This window comes from Mercenaria mercenaria, chromosome 5 (genome assembly GCF_021730395.1).
Source record: "Mercenaria mercenaria strain notata chromosome 5, MADL_Memer_1, whole genome shotgun sequence".
Classification (NCBI taxonomy): domain Eukaryota; kingdom Metazoa; phylum Mollusca; class Bivalvia; order Venerida; family Veneridae; genus Mercenaria; species Mercenaria mercenaria.
In genome coordinates this window covers 66,784,998-66,799,831 of record NC_069365.1, presented here as the reverse complement: position 1 = coordinate 66,799,831, position 14,834 = coordinate 66,784,998, and the positions used below count along the sequence as shown (strand labels likewise).

At 35.4% G+C, this 14,834-nt stretch overlaps 1 protein-coding gene across 1 annotated transcript in view; it reads left to right on the top strand.

The window, feature by feature from the left end:
• Positions 1 to 14,282, top strand: part of LOC123557487 (neuronal membrane glycoprotein M6-a-like) — a 42,140-nt gene extending 27,858 nt beyond the window's left edge. The window contains exons 5-7 of the mRNA XM_045348967.2: positions 7,664 to 7,758; positions 8,623 to 8,688; positions 10,021 to 14,282. Of these exons, the coding sequence (XP_045204902.2) occupies positions 7,664 to 7,758; positions 8,623 to 8,688; positions 10,021 to 10,161 (302 nt within the window). The 3' untranslated portion in view covers positions 10,162 to 14,282. The remainder of the gene's footprint in view (positions 1 to 7,663; positions 7,759 to 8,622; positions 8,689 to 10,020) is intronic.
• Positions 14,283 to 14,834: the final 552 nt, after the last annotated feature.

The window sequence follows — 14,834 nt, the reverse complement described above, 5'->3', positions numbered from 1 at the left end:
TAGGTAAAATATCAGTATGTAGCACAGAGATTTACAGTTAAGATGCCGCTAGCCTTACAAATTATTGCTTCAGTCATACCCAGTTTGGTAGGTAAAATATCAGTATGTAGCACAGAGATTTACAGTTAAGATGCCGCTAGCCTTACAAATTATTGCTTCAGTCTTCCCCAGTTTGGTAAGTAAAATACCAATATGTAGCACAGAGATTTACAGTAAAGATGCTGCTAGCCTTACAAATTATTGTTTCAATCGTACCCAGTTTGGTAAGTAAAATATCAGTATGTAGCACAGAGAATTACAGTAAAGATGCTGCTAGCCTTAGAAATTATTGCTTCAGTCTTAACTAGTTTGGTAAGTAAAATATCAGTATGTAGCACAGAGATTTACAGTTAAGATGCCGCTAGCCTTACAAATTATTGCTTCAGTCTTAACCAGTTTGGTAAGTAAAATATCAGTATGTAGCACAGAGATTTACAGTAAAGATGCAGCTAGCCTTACAAATTATTGCTTCAGTCTTACCTAGTTTGGTAGGTAAAATATCAGTATGTAGCACAGAGATTTACAGTAAAGATGCAGCTAGCCTTACAAATTATTGCTTCTGTCTTATCTAGTTTTGTAGGTAAAATATCAGTATGTAGCACAGAGATTTACAGTAAAGGTGCTGCTAGCCTTACAAATTATTGCTTCAGTCTTACCTAGTTTGGTAGGTAAAAAATCAGTTTTTTAGCTCACCTGTCACAAAGTGACAAGGTGAGCTTTTGTGATCGCGCGGCGTCCGTCGTCCGTCCGTGCGTGCGTGCGTCCGTAAACTTTTGCTTGTGACCACTCTAGAGGTCACATTTTTCATGGGATCTTTATGAAAGTTGGTCAGAATGTTCACCTTGATCATATCTAGGTCAAGTTTGAAACTGGGTCACGTGCCATCAAAAACTAGGTCAGTAGGTCTAAAAATAGAAAAACTTTGTGACCTCTCTAGAGGTCATATGTTTCACAAGATCTTCATGAAAATTGGTCAGAATGTTCACCTTGATGATATCTAGGTCAAGTTCGAAACTGGGTCACGTGGGGTCAAAAACTAGGTCAGTAGGTCTAAAAATAGAAAAACCTTGTGACCTCTCTAGAGGCCATATTTTTCATGAAATCTTCATGAATATTGGTCAGAATGTTCACCTTGATGATATCTAGGTCAAGTTCGAAACTGGGTCATGTGGAGTCAAAAACTAGGTCATTAGGTCTAAAAATAGAAAAACCTTTTGACCTCTCTTGAGGCCATATTTCTCAATGGATCTTCATGAAAATAGGTCAGAATGTTCATCTTGATGATATCTAGGTCAAGTTCGAAACTGGGTCACGTGGGGGTAAAAACTAGGTCAGTAAATCTAAAAATAGAAAAACCTTGTGACCTCTCTAGAGGCCATATTTTTCACGAGATCTTCATGAATATTGGTCAGAATGTTCACCTTGATGATATCTAGGTCAAGTTCGATACTGGGTCATGTTGGATCAAAAACTGGGTCAGTAGGTCTAAAAATAGAATAACCTTTTGACCTCTCTAGAGGCCATATTTCTCAATGGATCTTCATGAAAATTGGTCAGAATGTTCACCTTGATGATATCTAGATCAAGTTCGAAACTGGGTCACGTGCGGTCAAAAACTAGGTCAGTAGGTCTAAAAATAGAAAATCATTGTGACCTCTCTAGAGGCCATATTTTTCAATGGATCTTCAGGAAAATTGGTCAGAATGTTTACCTTGATGATATCTAGATCAAGTTCGAAACTGGGTCACGTGGGGTTAAAAACTAGGTCAGTAGATCTAAAAATAGAAAAACCTTGTGACCTCTCTAGAGGCCATATTTTTCATGAGATCTTCATTAATATTGGTCAGAATGTTCACCTTGATGATATCTAGGTCAGGTTCGAAACTGGGTCACGTGGGGTCAAAAACTAGGTCAGTAGGTCTAAAAATAGAAAAACCTTGTGACCTCTCTAGAGGCCATATTTCTCAATGGATCTTCATGAAAACTGGTGAGAATGTTCAGCTTGATGATATCTAGGTCAGGTTTGTAACTGGGTCATGTGCGGTCAAAAACTAGGTCAGTAGGTTGAAAAATAGAAAAACCTTGTGACCTCTCTAGAGGCCATATTTTTCACGAGACCTTCATGAAAATTGGTGAGAATGTTCACCTTGATGATATCTAGATCAAGTTTAAAAGTGGGTCACGTGCCTTCAAAAACTAGGTCATTAGGTCAAATAATAGAAAAAGCTTGTGACCTCTCTAAAAGGCCATATTTTTCAATGGATCTTCATGAAAATTGGTCAGAATTTTTTATCTTGATGATATCTAGGTCACATGTGCTCAAAAACTAGGTCACTATGTCAAATAATAGAAATAACGACGTCATACTCAGTTCAACACTGGGTCATGTGGGAATAGTTGAGCGATTCAGGACCATCATGGTCCTCTTGTTTGTTTGTTTGTTTGTTTTGGGTTTAACGCCATTTTTCAACAGTATTTCAGTCATGTAACGGCGGGCAGTTAACCTAACCAGTGTTCCTGGATTCTGAACCAGTACAAACCTGTTCTCCGCAAGTAACTGCCAACTTCCCCACATGAATGATCAGAGTAAAATATCAGTATGTAGCAGTATGTAGCACAGAGATTTACAGTAAAGATGCTGCTAGCCTTACAAATTATTGCTTCAGTCTTACCTAGTTTGGTAGGTAAAATATCAGTATGTAGCACAGAGATTTACAGTAAAGGTGCTGCTAGCCTTACAAATTATTGCTTCAGTCTTACCTAGTTTGGTAGGTAAAATATCAGTATGTAGCACAGAGATTTACAGTTAAGATGCTGCTAGCCTTACAAATTATTGCTTCAGTCTTACCTAGTTTGGTAGGTAAAATATCAGTATGTAGCACAGAGATTTACAGTAAAGATGCTGTTAGCCTTACAAATTATTGCTTCAGTCTTATCTAGTTTGGTATGTAAAATACCAGTATGTAGCACAGAGATTTACAGTTAAGATGCCTCTAGCCTTACAAATTATTGCTTCAGTCTTACCTAGTTTGGTAGGTAAAATATCAGTATGTAGCACAGAGATTTACTTCAGTCTTACCTAGTTTGGTAAGTAAAATACCAGTATGTAGCACAGAGATTTACAGCAAAGGTGCTGCTAGCCTTACAAATTATTGCTTCTGTCTTATCTAGTTTTGTAGGTAAAATACCAGTATGTAGCACAGAGATTTACAGTAAAGGTGCTGCTAGCCTTACAAATTATTGCTTCAGTCTTACCTAGTTTGGTAGGTAAAATATCAGTATGTAGCACAGAGATTTACTTCAGTCTTACCTAGTTTGGTAAGTAAAATACCAGTATGTAGCACAGAGATTTACAGTAAAGGTGCTGCTAGCCTTACAAATTATTGCTTCAGTCTTACCTAGTTTTGTAGGTAAAATACCAGTATGTAGCACAGAGATTTACTGTAAAGATGCTGCTAGCCTTACAAAATATTGCTTCAGTCTTACCTAGTTTGGTAGGTAAAATATCAGTATGTAGCACAGAGATTTACAGTTAAGATGCCTCTAGCCTTACAAATTATTGCTTCAGTCTTACCTAGTTTGGTAGGTAAAATATCAGTATGTAGCACAGAGATTTACAGTAAAGGTGCTGCTAGCCTTGCAAATTATTGCTTCAGTCTTACCTAGTTTGGTAAGTAAAATACCAGTATGTAGCACAGGGATTTACAGTAAAGGTGCTGCTAGCCTTACAAATTATGGTAAGTAAAATACCAGTATGTAGCACAGAGATTTACAGTAAAGGTGCTGCTAGCCTTACAAATTATTGCTTCAGTCTTACCTAGTTTGGTAGGTAAAATATCAGTATGTAGCACAGAGATTTACAGTAAAGGTGCTGCTAGCCTTACAAATTATTGCTTCCGTCTTACCTAGTTTGGTAGGTAAAATATCAGTATGTAGCACAGAGATTTACAGTAAAGGTGCTGCTAGCCTTACAAATTATTGCTTCAGTCTTAACTAGTTTGGTAGGTAAAATATCAGTATGTAGCACAGAGATTTACAGTAAAGGTGCTGCTAGCCTTACAAATTATTGCTTCCGTCTTACCTAGTTTGGTAGGTAAAATAACAGTATGTAGCACAGAGATTTACAGTAAAGGTGCTGCTAGCCTTACAAATTATTGCTTCAGTCTTACCTAGTTTGGTAGGTAAAATATCAGTATGTAGCACAGAGATTTACAGTAAAAGTGCTGCTAGCCTTACAAATTATTGCTTCAGTCTTACCTAGTTTGGTAAAGAAAATACCAGTATGTAGCATAGAGATTTACAGTAAAGATGCTGTTAGCCTTACAAATTATTGCTTCAGTCTTGCCTAGTTTGGTAGGTAAAATACCAGTATGTAGCACAGAGATTTACAGTTAAGATGCCTCTAGCCTTACAAATTATTGCTTCAGTCTTACCTAGTTTGGTAGGTAAAATATCAGTATGTAGCACAGAGATTTACAGTGAAGGTGCTGTTAGCCTTACAAATTATTGCTTCAGTCTTACCTAGTTTGGTAAGTAAAATACCAGTATGTAGCACAGAGATTTACAGTAAAGATGCTGCTAGCCTTACAAATTATTGCTTCAGTCTTACCTAGTTTGGTAGGTAAAATATCAGTATGTAGCACAGAGATTTACAGTAAAGGTGCTGCTAGCCTTACAAATTATTGCTTCAGTCTTACCTAGTTTGGTAAGTAAAATACCAGTATGTAGCACAGAGATTTACAGTAAAAGTGCTGCTAGCCTTACAAATTATTGCTTCAGTCTTACCTAGTTTGGTAGGTAAAATATCAGTATGTAGCACAGAGATTTACAGTAAAGGTGCTGCTAGCCTTACAAATTATTGCTTCCGTCTTACCTAGTTTGGTAGGTAAAATATCAGTATGTAGCACAGAGATTTACAGTAAAGGTGCTGCTAGCCTTACAAATTATTGCTTCAGTCTTAACTAGTTTGGTAGGTAAAATATCAGTATGTAGCACAGAGATTTACAGTAAAGATGCTGCTAGCCTTACAAATTATTGCTTCAGTCTTACCTAGTTTGGTAGGTAAAATATCAGTATGTAGCACAGAGATTTACAGTAAAGGTGCTGCTAGCCTTACAAATTATTGCTTCAGTCTTACCTAGTTTGGTAGGTAAAATATCAGTATGTAGCACAGAGATTTACAGTAAAAGTGCTGCTAGCCTTACAAATTATTGCTTCAGTCTTACCTAGTTTGGTAAAGAAAATACCAGTATGTAGCATAGAGATTTACAGTAAAGATGCTGTTAGCCTTACAAATTATTGCTTCAGTCTTGCCTAGTTTGGTAGGTAAAATATCAGTATGTAGCAAAGAGATTTACAGTTAAGATGCCTCTAGCCTTACAAATTATTGCTTCAGTCTTACCTAGTTTGGTAGGTAAAATATCAGTATGTAGCACAGAGATTTACAGTGAAGGTGCTGTTAGCCTTACAAATTATTGCTTCAGTCTTACCTAGTTTGGTAAGTAAAATACCAGTATGTAGCACAGAGATTTACAGTAAAGATGCTGCTAGCCTTACAAATTATTGCTTCAGTCTTACCTAGTTTGGTAGGTAAAATATCATTATGTAGCACAGAGATTTACAGTAAAGGTGCTGCTAGCCTTACAAATTATTGCTTCAGTCTTACCTAGTTTGGTAAGTAAAATACCAGTATGTAGCACAGAGATTTACAGTAAAGGTGCTGCTAGCCTTACAAATTATTGCTTCCATCTTACCTAGTTTGGTAGGTAAAATAACAGTATGTAGCACAGAGATTTACAGTAAAGGTGCTGCTAGCCTTACAAATTATTGCTTCCGTCTTACCTAGTTTTCTAGGTAAAATATCAGTATGTAGCACAGAGATTTACAGTAAAGGTGCTGCTAACCTTACAAATTATTGCTTCAGTCTTACCTAGTTTGGTAGGTAAAACATCAGTATTTAGCACAGAGATTTACAGTAAAGGTGCTGCTAGCCTTCCAAATTATTGCTTCTGTCTTACCTAGTTTGGTAAGTAAAACATCAGTATGTAGCACAGAGATTTACAGTAAGGATGCTGCTAGCCTTGCAAATTATTGCTTCAGTCTTACCTAGTTTGGTAGGTAAAATACCAGTATGTAGCACAGAGATTTACAGTTAAGATGCCTCTAGCCTTACAAATTATTGCTTCAGTCTTACCTAGTTTTGTAGGTAAAATACCAGTATGTAGCACAGAGATTTACAGTAAAGGTGCCACTAGCCTTACAAATTATTGCTTCAGTCTTACCTAGTTTGGTAAGTAAAATACCAGTATGTAGCACAGAGATTTACAGTAAAGATGCTGTTAGCCTTACAAATTATTGCTTCAGTCTTACCTAGTTTGGTAGGTAAAATATCAGTATGTAGCACAGAGATTTACAGTTAAGATGCCTCTAGCCTTACAAATTATTGCTTCAGTCTTACCTAGTTTGGTAGGTAAAATATCAGTATGTAGCACAGAGATTTACTTCAGTCTTACCTAGTTTGGTAAGTAAAATACCAGTATGTAGCACAGAGATTTACAGTAAAGATGCTGCTAGCCTTACAAATTATTGCTTCAGTCTTACCTAGTTTAGTAGGTAAAATATCAGTATGTAGCACAGAGATTTACAGTAAAGGTGCTGCTAGCCTTACAAATTATTGCTTCAGTCTTACCTAGTTTGGTAAGTAAAATACCAGTATGTAGCACAGAGATTTACAGTTAAGATGCCTCTAGCCTTACAAATTATTGCTTCAGTCTTACCTAGTTTGGTAGGTAAAATATCAGTATGTAGCACAGAGATTTACAGTAAGGATGCTGCTAGCCTTACAAATTTTTGCTTCAGTCTTACCTAGTTTGGTAAGTAAAATACCAGTATGTAGTACAGAGATTTACAGTAAAGATGTTGCTAGCCTTACAAATTATTATACCCCTACCAAACATGTTTGGAGGGGGTTATATAGGAGTCAGTTTTGTCGCGTCACGTCCCGTCTCGTCCCAAAATCTATTATTTCAGTTATTACTAAATGATTTGATTCAAACTTAATCCACCTTTTCACCCACATCATGTGACACAAGGTGCATAACTTTGACACCAAGTTGTCATGAATTATGTCCCCTTTTACTTAGAATTTAAGGTTAATTTTGTTGTATTTTCACTATATCTCAGTTATTACTAAATGGATTTGATTCAAACTTAAAATTGTTGTTCCACCTCATCACCCACATCATGTGACATAAGGTGCTTAACTCTGACATCAATTTTTTATGAATTATGTCCCCTTTTTACTTTAAATTTAAGGTTGATTTTGATGTCTTCACTATATCTCAATTATTACAAAATGGATTCGATTCAAACTTAAAATAGATGTTCCACCTCATCACCCACATCATGTGACACAAGGTGCATATTGCATAACTCTGACACCAATTTTTCATGAATTATGCCCCTTTTTACTTAGAATTTAAGGTTAATTTTGATGTATATTCACTGTATCTCAGTTACTACTAAATGGATTTGATTTAAACTTAAAATAGATGTTCCACCTCATCACCCACATCAAGAAACCTCAGAATGTATTGTCACAATATTTTATTTTGTTGTTGTATAGGTATATACAGAAACCAGAGTTATCCCCTCAATATACAGCCTCCTGGCAGAGAACAGTTATGTGGACATACAGAATTGAGGAGATTCTGTGACAGAGTGAGTTTCCTTGTTTGTTTTATCTCTTCTTAAGTATTTAGGTTGTATGTAGTGGCCAGTTCTTGTTTCTCTGCAAGTAACTGACAACTTCCCCACTTGAAGCAGAAATGGAGGACTAAGGACCTTAGACGTATACTTTTCAGTCAATAGTTGTAGAGAAAATACACCTCATCAAGGGTTAAACATCCTTTTCTTCTCTATTAAAGTAAATTAGCTGGCATATACTGTAAAAGCATGTTTTGGCTGGGTCAGAATTTCGCGAAGTTGAAATTTTGATTATGACCGCGAGGTTTAATATTTGCGACATTGTAAAAATGGTATCCTACTTGAATTTTATAAAAGGTAGTGGTGAATATTTATGCGAGGGTTAGTTTTTGCAAGATGTAGGGCTTCGCGAATGTAGCGAAAATGAAACCCTTGCAAAAAGCGAAAAATTCTGCTTTTACAGTATTGTTGCCTCAGTATAAACAGTGTATAAGTGCATTGCAATATGGAAGCACTTATCTGCTTTTTGCACTCTGATTTATATTGTTATGTTATTTGGCTAGATATATAATCCTTTGTAAATAAAAAGAAATTGTAAGATGCTGAAATAAGCTGACATGGCATTTTGTATGAAGAACAAAATACCTGGCATATTACGGTTTGTCTGAACTTTCAATGAGCTTAGTAAGTGGTAATGGAAATTTAAAAATCATTTTGGTGCATGAAACCTTGTGATACAGTTAATGGAGACAGCGGGTTATTGAGTCTTGAAATTTGCCGATAGTGTTGCTAAGACAGAATGGTTCAGTGTATTATCCTTAAATGTATCACTGTTTGCTTAAATAAGGAACAACACCAGCAGTTGACTTGTTTTTTCAGATAGAGGAAGCAGGTCCACTGTTTTGTATAGCATATGTTGGTGCAGCTCTTATATGTTTAGGAATGGTAAGTGTACTGTTAAATATCTCACTGTATTGGTTTTACTACCTTCATTGGTCAGCTGGTTCAAAATACCCGACAGTTTTGAATGAATACAACATCTGACCTATTAAAAATGGAGGTCATCAGATTTGAGTACCCCAATCTTGAGGTTGAAAAGTAGACCTAATGCCCAACTTACTAAAGTCAAGAGGACAGATCATGAAAATGCGTATTTTAGTACAAATAACATTCATTTTTACCTCGACTATAGCAAAGCTTTGTAATTACCCTTTTGTGGGCATCAGCATCCAGGTAACAAAAGCTCAGGTTAAAGTTTTGCGTGTCAGCAGGTTTCTCCAAAACTCTTTTTGATGTCATGAGGTGAACTCTCAGGGCAAGTTACATAACACTAGCTTATATTTTATCAAAATTATGCCCCTTTTAAACATAGAAATTTTGTGGAAGTTTTGCATGTAAGCATGTATCTCGGGTATTACTTAACCAAATATTTTCAGAGTCTCCACACGTCTTTGGCATCATGTAATGACCTCATCAATCTAGCTTACATTTTAGCAAAATTATTCCCCTTCTTCAACTTATTTAATTTTGCTTAAGCTGCTGTATGTAAGCTTATCACAATTTCTCCAGATTTTACTTTAGAATTGAAATTAATTGGAAATCAGTCTAGTTTTATATCATAATTTTGCAGGAAAGCAACATTTACCATTCAGTCACTGCACTGCATTGCTTTAAAATTCAGTCTGTGATTTTAAAGAAAGAACATGGCATAAACGTTTGTACTCACAAAATAACATTAAAGTTATTCTAATTCTGTATTTATTTGATTACTTTAAGGTGGCATGATCTATGACTAAAATTTCATGAAATATTATGCACAACCTTAACATAGTTCTCTGATATACCCTGATTTTAAATGACATTAAGTTAAAAGTAATCACAATGTTATTGTAATTGAATCTTGATATTTTCTCATAAATATCTGATGACAAGTAATCATAAACGTAAACATCCAAAATGTAATTTAATATAATTGTTTACATTTGAAAGTAATCACTGTAATTGAGCCGCGCCATGGGAGAACCAACATAGTGGGTTTGCAACCAGCATGGATCCAGACCAGCCTGCGCATCCACACAGTCTGGTCAGGATCTATGCTGTTCGCTTTCAAAGCCTATTGGAACTAGAGAAACTGTTAGCAAACAGCATGGATCCTGACCAGACTGCGCAGGCTGGTCTGGATCCATGCTGGTCGCAAAGCCACTATGTTGGTTTTCCCATAGCGCAGCTCATATTATTTGTTCTAGACAGCAGTTGTCTTTCTTTTCTGTCCAACAGATCCACTTTATGATAACATTAGCAGCAAATTACACACGTATCAGGATATCGAAAGAGTTGACAGAGTATCGTGACGCTGTCGACATGGAGGAGCTAGAACTTCATTCCAACATGGACAAGACGTCTTCACAACAGTACTGACATACAACCCGCTGGCTGGACCCCTCGGAGAGGCTCACGCACGATCGTGACGAGGATAGTGAGTACTCTGATGAAGCGTTTGATGAGGGGTATCGTTAAAAGACCACAGGAATACCTGTTTCAAATATGCCGACACAAATACTAAAACCTTTTACATAGACAATGGTATATTATTTTAGGGTCATGTTTGAAACATGGTGAATAAATGCAATCTGATGGACAGTTTTTCATTATCACATACATCATCTTCATCACCCCTGACATTATATATAATGTACTATATATTCTGTGTGTGGCAGCTGTATGATGTATTTCGTTTTTATTAATGAAAAGTATAGCTGTAAAATGTGCATTTTCTTGAATCAGCTGTTTTAACCTTTAGCCTACTGGCTGCAAATGATTCTGCCTTTGCGATCAGTGCAGACCAAGATCAGCTTGCATGGTCTGAACTGTTTGCTATTCAGTCAGTAAATTTTCAGTGAACACCCCTTTGAATAATAAATGGTACTGCCCAAATTGAATGATAGACCAGTCCATTTTAGAAATTTTAGCAGAGTAAAGGTTAATTTTGTTGCCTACCGAGAGGTGTAAATCCAGAGCTCAGGTAGAGGGGACTGTTACGCTAGAGGTATAAGGGTTTTGCTCCCCCTACCCACCACCACTACAACCCCCGTCAAAAAAAGTATAATGTCAACAGGCATGGGTCAAATGGAAGTTACTATTTAAGCAAGAATATTTTGATATTTTGCTTTTGTCGGTTGTCTCTATGTCAAATTTTTGCTCTGAAAACATCTCAAAAATGACACAATCATTACCTGACCATGCTGTCTACCCTTGACACTATTTCTTCAGTGACTGTTTAGTTTGATGCTACAGTTTTGGATATAGCGGTCATCTGTTGTTATTTTCAAGGGTATCTTTAAATCTTTTGATCTTCTCCACATAGCTGATAAGACTGATAAAGATGTTGATTTGATGCAAAGCATTATTTTCCTGTTTGAAAATGTTTAGATGAACCTCATTTTCTTCACAGATGTGAAAACACAAAGTATGTCATACGCTTTACCATGATGTAACGGTAACAAGACATTTTATGGGCAAGATCAAACTATGCCTATATACTATTTATTGAATATGTAGATTCTCAGTTGCATTGTAGTTGGAAAAAAAACACATTTTAATATTGAGCCATGCCATGAGAAAACCAACATAATGGCTTTGCGACCAGCAAGGATCCAGACCAACCTGCGCATCCGTGCAGTTTGGTCAGGATCCATGCTGTTCGCTTTCAAAACCTATTGCAATTAGAGAAACCGTTAGCAAACAGCATGGATCCTGACCAGACTGCGTGGATGCGCAGGCTGGTCTGGATCCTTGCTGGTCGCAAAGCCATTATGTTGGTTTTCTCATGGCGTGGCTCAATTATTATTAAAAACTTGCCATTAAAAAACATATTCACTTATACTGTCAAAGTTTGTTAACTCGAACATATCGGGACCAACAAAATTTGTCCGAGTTATCAAACAATTTATATTACACAGGAATTTTGCCGGGACCTAACGATGAATGTGTGTAACGGGTGGTGTTTGAGTTATCTGAGTCCGAGCGAACTAGGTTTGACTGTATACATATATATATATATATATATATCTTCTTATTAAATCAGTGCTTTTTTGCTGTTGTTTTTCCCTATTTTTGGCAATTCCCTGAAAAAAAACCCTTTATTTTCTGTTTTTACATTTTCAACCAAAACTTAGTAGATCTACATAATAACACAATTCATACTATTTAAAACACAGGACAGTGTGCTTCGAGGTCATTCTCTTATTTTCTTTTTCAAGTGTAGCATATGGATACTGATGAGAAAAAAAAAAGATGTGATTTTTCCCATATTTAAGTTCTTATGGTGTGATTTCCTTCTTTTAACAGGCCCGCCACTGTGAAAAAAAAAAACAAAAAAAACCAAGTGTAATTGAACATTATGTAATTTGTAATTGTAAATGAATAAGAAAATTACTTTAGGACTTGTTGGCTGTGTACAAGGAGACTGGCAAAATAAGGTGTGGTATTGGTTAGCGAAAATCATGATTTAATGTCTGGGAGATGTTACTAAAGAATTTTATTTGTTTTTGACAATCGGTTGTTACAAAATTTAGGCCTTCAGTTTGTAAATATTAAGTGTGCCTTTTAATAGTTTGAATAGTTTTACATTTGGATATTTAAATGTCACTTAATGTAAGTTTTTAAGCGTAAATAGGTCGTCATTTGTGTTGTGGAAAACTGTTGTGAAATTTTCCAGTATATTAAATGTTTCCAAAACATATCACGTGCAGAACATATCAAACATATCATTTTATTACATTCCAATGTGTTTATATTTTTATAGAACTTTTATACATTATTTGTGAATTTATTATATGTATACTTGTATTTTATATTGTGTCAGAAATGTGTTTTCTTGTACTTAATAGTTTTGTGAAGTTTCTGTGATTGTGTACATGTAGATAAGTTATATATCTAGCAGAACAAATATTTTTGATAGATGTGCGTCTCTTAGACACAGTTTGGTCATATGGTGACTTTTCAACTTGGTATGGTTCAGGTAGATCCAGGATGTGCATTTGGATCACAGGCTACCTCTTGGGTAGAAACACCTTCCTGCCAGCTTGATAGTTGCCACACATGGCGGAATTATATAGCTGTGGCAGGGATCAAACCCATAGCTGTGAGTGGGAAGAGATTCAGTCTGAACCACACAGTCACCAAGATCCCCGGTCAGACTTTACCAGGTTGTGATATTGGTATAAAGTTAAGATCTTTAACTTTCCTATCTAATAGACATTCCATGAGAGACTCAGATTTATAATGTTGGCCTAAAATTTTATCATACGAAAATCCTTGCTGACTTTATGATCTATATTCTATAATAGTAACTCTGCATGTTTAAATGGGTTTTTTTTTTGTGTGTGTAATATGCAGTAGAATTTATCAGACTGTGTGAATTATGGTTGTACTGTATATGTTGTAAAAAGGAACTTTTCTTCATATTAAATTTGATTTGTTTTAGTTGTTTAACCATAACTTTTCACAGTTGTTTAACCATAACTTTTCACCCATGATGCATTTCTAATCTGTCCATCAGTTGTGGTCAATCCAGCCAGCAAATTTTTTTTTCATAGAATATAAATGCCATGATTAACCAATATTTGTTTATCTTTAGCTTTTTATTGTGTTGATTCATTACTAAATCATTCATACCTTTAAGGTGATCATGCATTCTTTAATACTGGCTATTTTTGCCAAGTTGTGATATTGTTGGTAGATTATGTGTACAGGCGTACAAACACTAAATTGCCAAATTTACGTGTCAGCTGTGGAATTTACATTTTAGTAGCATTTCCATCATGAATTTATGAATTTATTGCACAGAGTGCATCAGGTCACATGCCACAACTGCAATTTTATGATTGATTCTTGAACTAATATTATAGTGCGAATATTTTTACATCAAATATTCTTTTGTTGTTCTCTTTCATTTTGGCATGTTTCTTAAAACAGAAATTGGTTTAAAAGATTTTGATAAAGCATCTGTGTGAATTACATGCAATAGAACTTTGACCATTTTACACAGAATAAAGAAACAAGATATTTAGTGTTTTTATGCCTACAAGAGAAGCAGTAAATGTTTTAGATATTCACTGTAATATTGTAGATATGCTAGAACCATCCATATACCATAGTGCTCAATCATCTATTCCAGAATTTATCATTTGTGGTATTTATTCATTCTTCTGCCTATCCTGTTTTTCTGTCCATATATCATGTTGTTCAGCTATTCCATCTTTTCATCCATCTTTATCTTTCAATCTATCCTGAGCCATCCATCTGTAAAATGAGTCACCAGTCATATTGACGTTTTGAACTGCAGGTATCTTTAATGACATTTGATTGTAATTTTCCATAATTATTATAGATCATTATTTGTATTTCTGATAGAATACTTTTATACAAATGTTTTAAGCATACTTGTATAATGCCTTATTGATATGATAAATATTGTATTATGTTTTAACATTCTTTGGCAGACAAACTTAACAATAAAAATTTCTGGCAAGCCAAAAGCTTTGTTGTTTACGAGTGAGATTATATGTTGCTGCAACATTTACTGACAATTAAAGGCCTGATAGCTTATCAGGCAGCGTGTGCCAGACTGTATGTGTCTGTTTATGTAATCTCTGTTTCTGTAATTTCTGTTTATGTAATGGCAGCATTCAGATCTCAGTGATTGGGAACACGTTAGAAATAACAGTCCGGAAAATATGATAGGAATGCTATGAATCAAGATTTTATATACAAACATTTCTGTGTTAAATGTATAAATCTTACTTGTGCTTAAGGGTAATATTATGATTATGGGAAAAGCCACTGATTTTTATCTTGTGTTGATAATTGAAGAAATGAATTACATTTTGTATTCCTATCCATGGATGGCACCCATTAATTTCATGAGTTTGCTAAATTGGTTAGGATGATAAAGAGAAATGTTTTGAAATGAAATTTACCAGAGATTTTTAGCTCACCTGGGTACAAAGTGCATTTTGATATCTCACAACATGCCCTCCATCGCCTATCTTTTTAATCCCCCGCCGTGGCGGAGGGATTATAGGAATGGT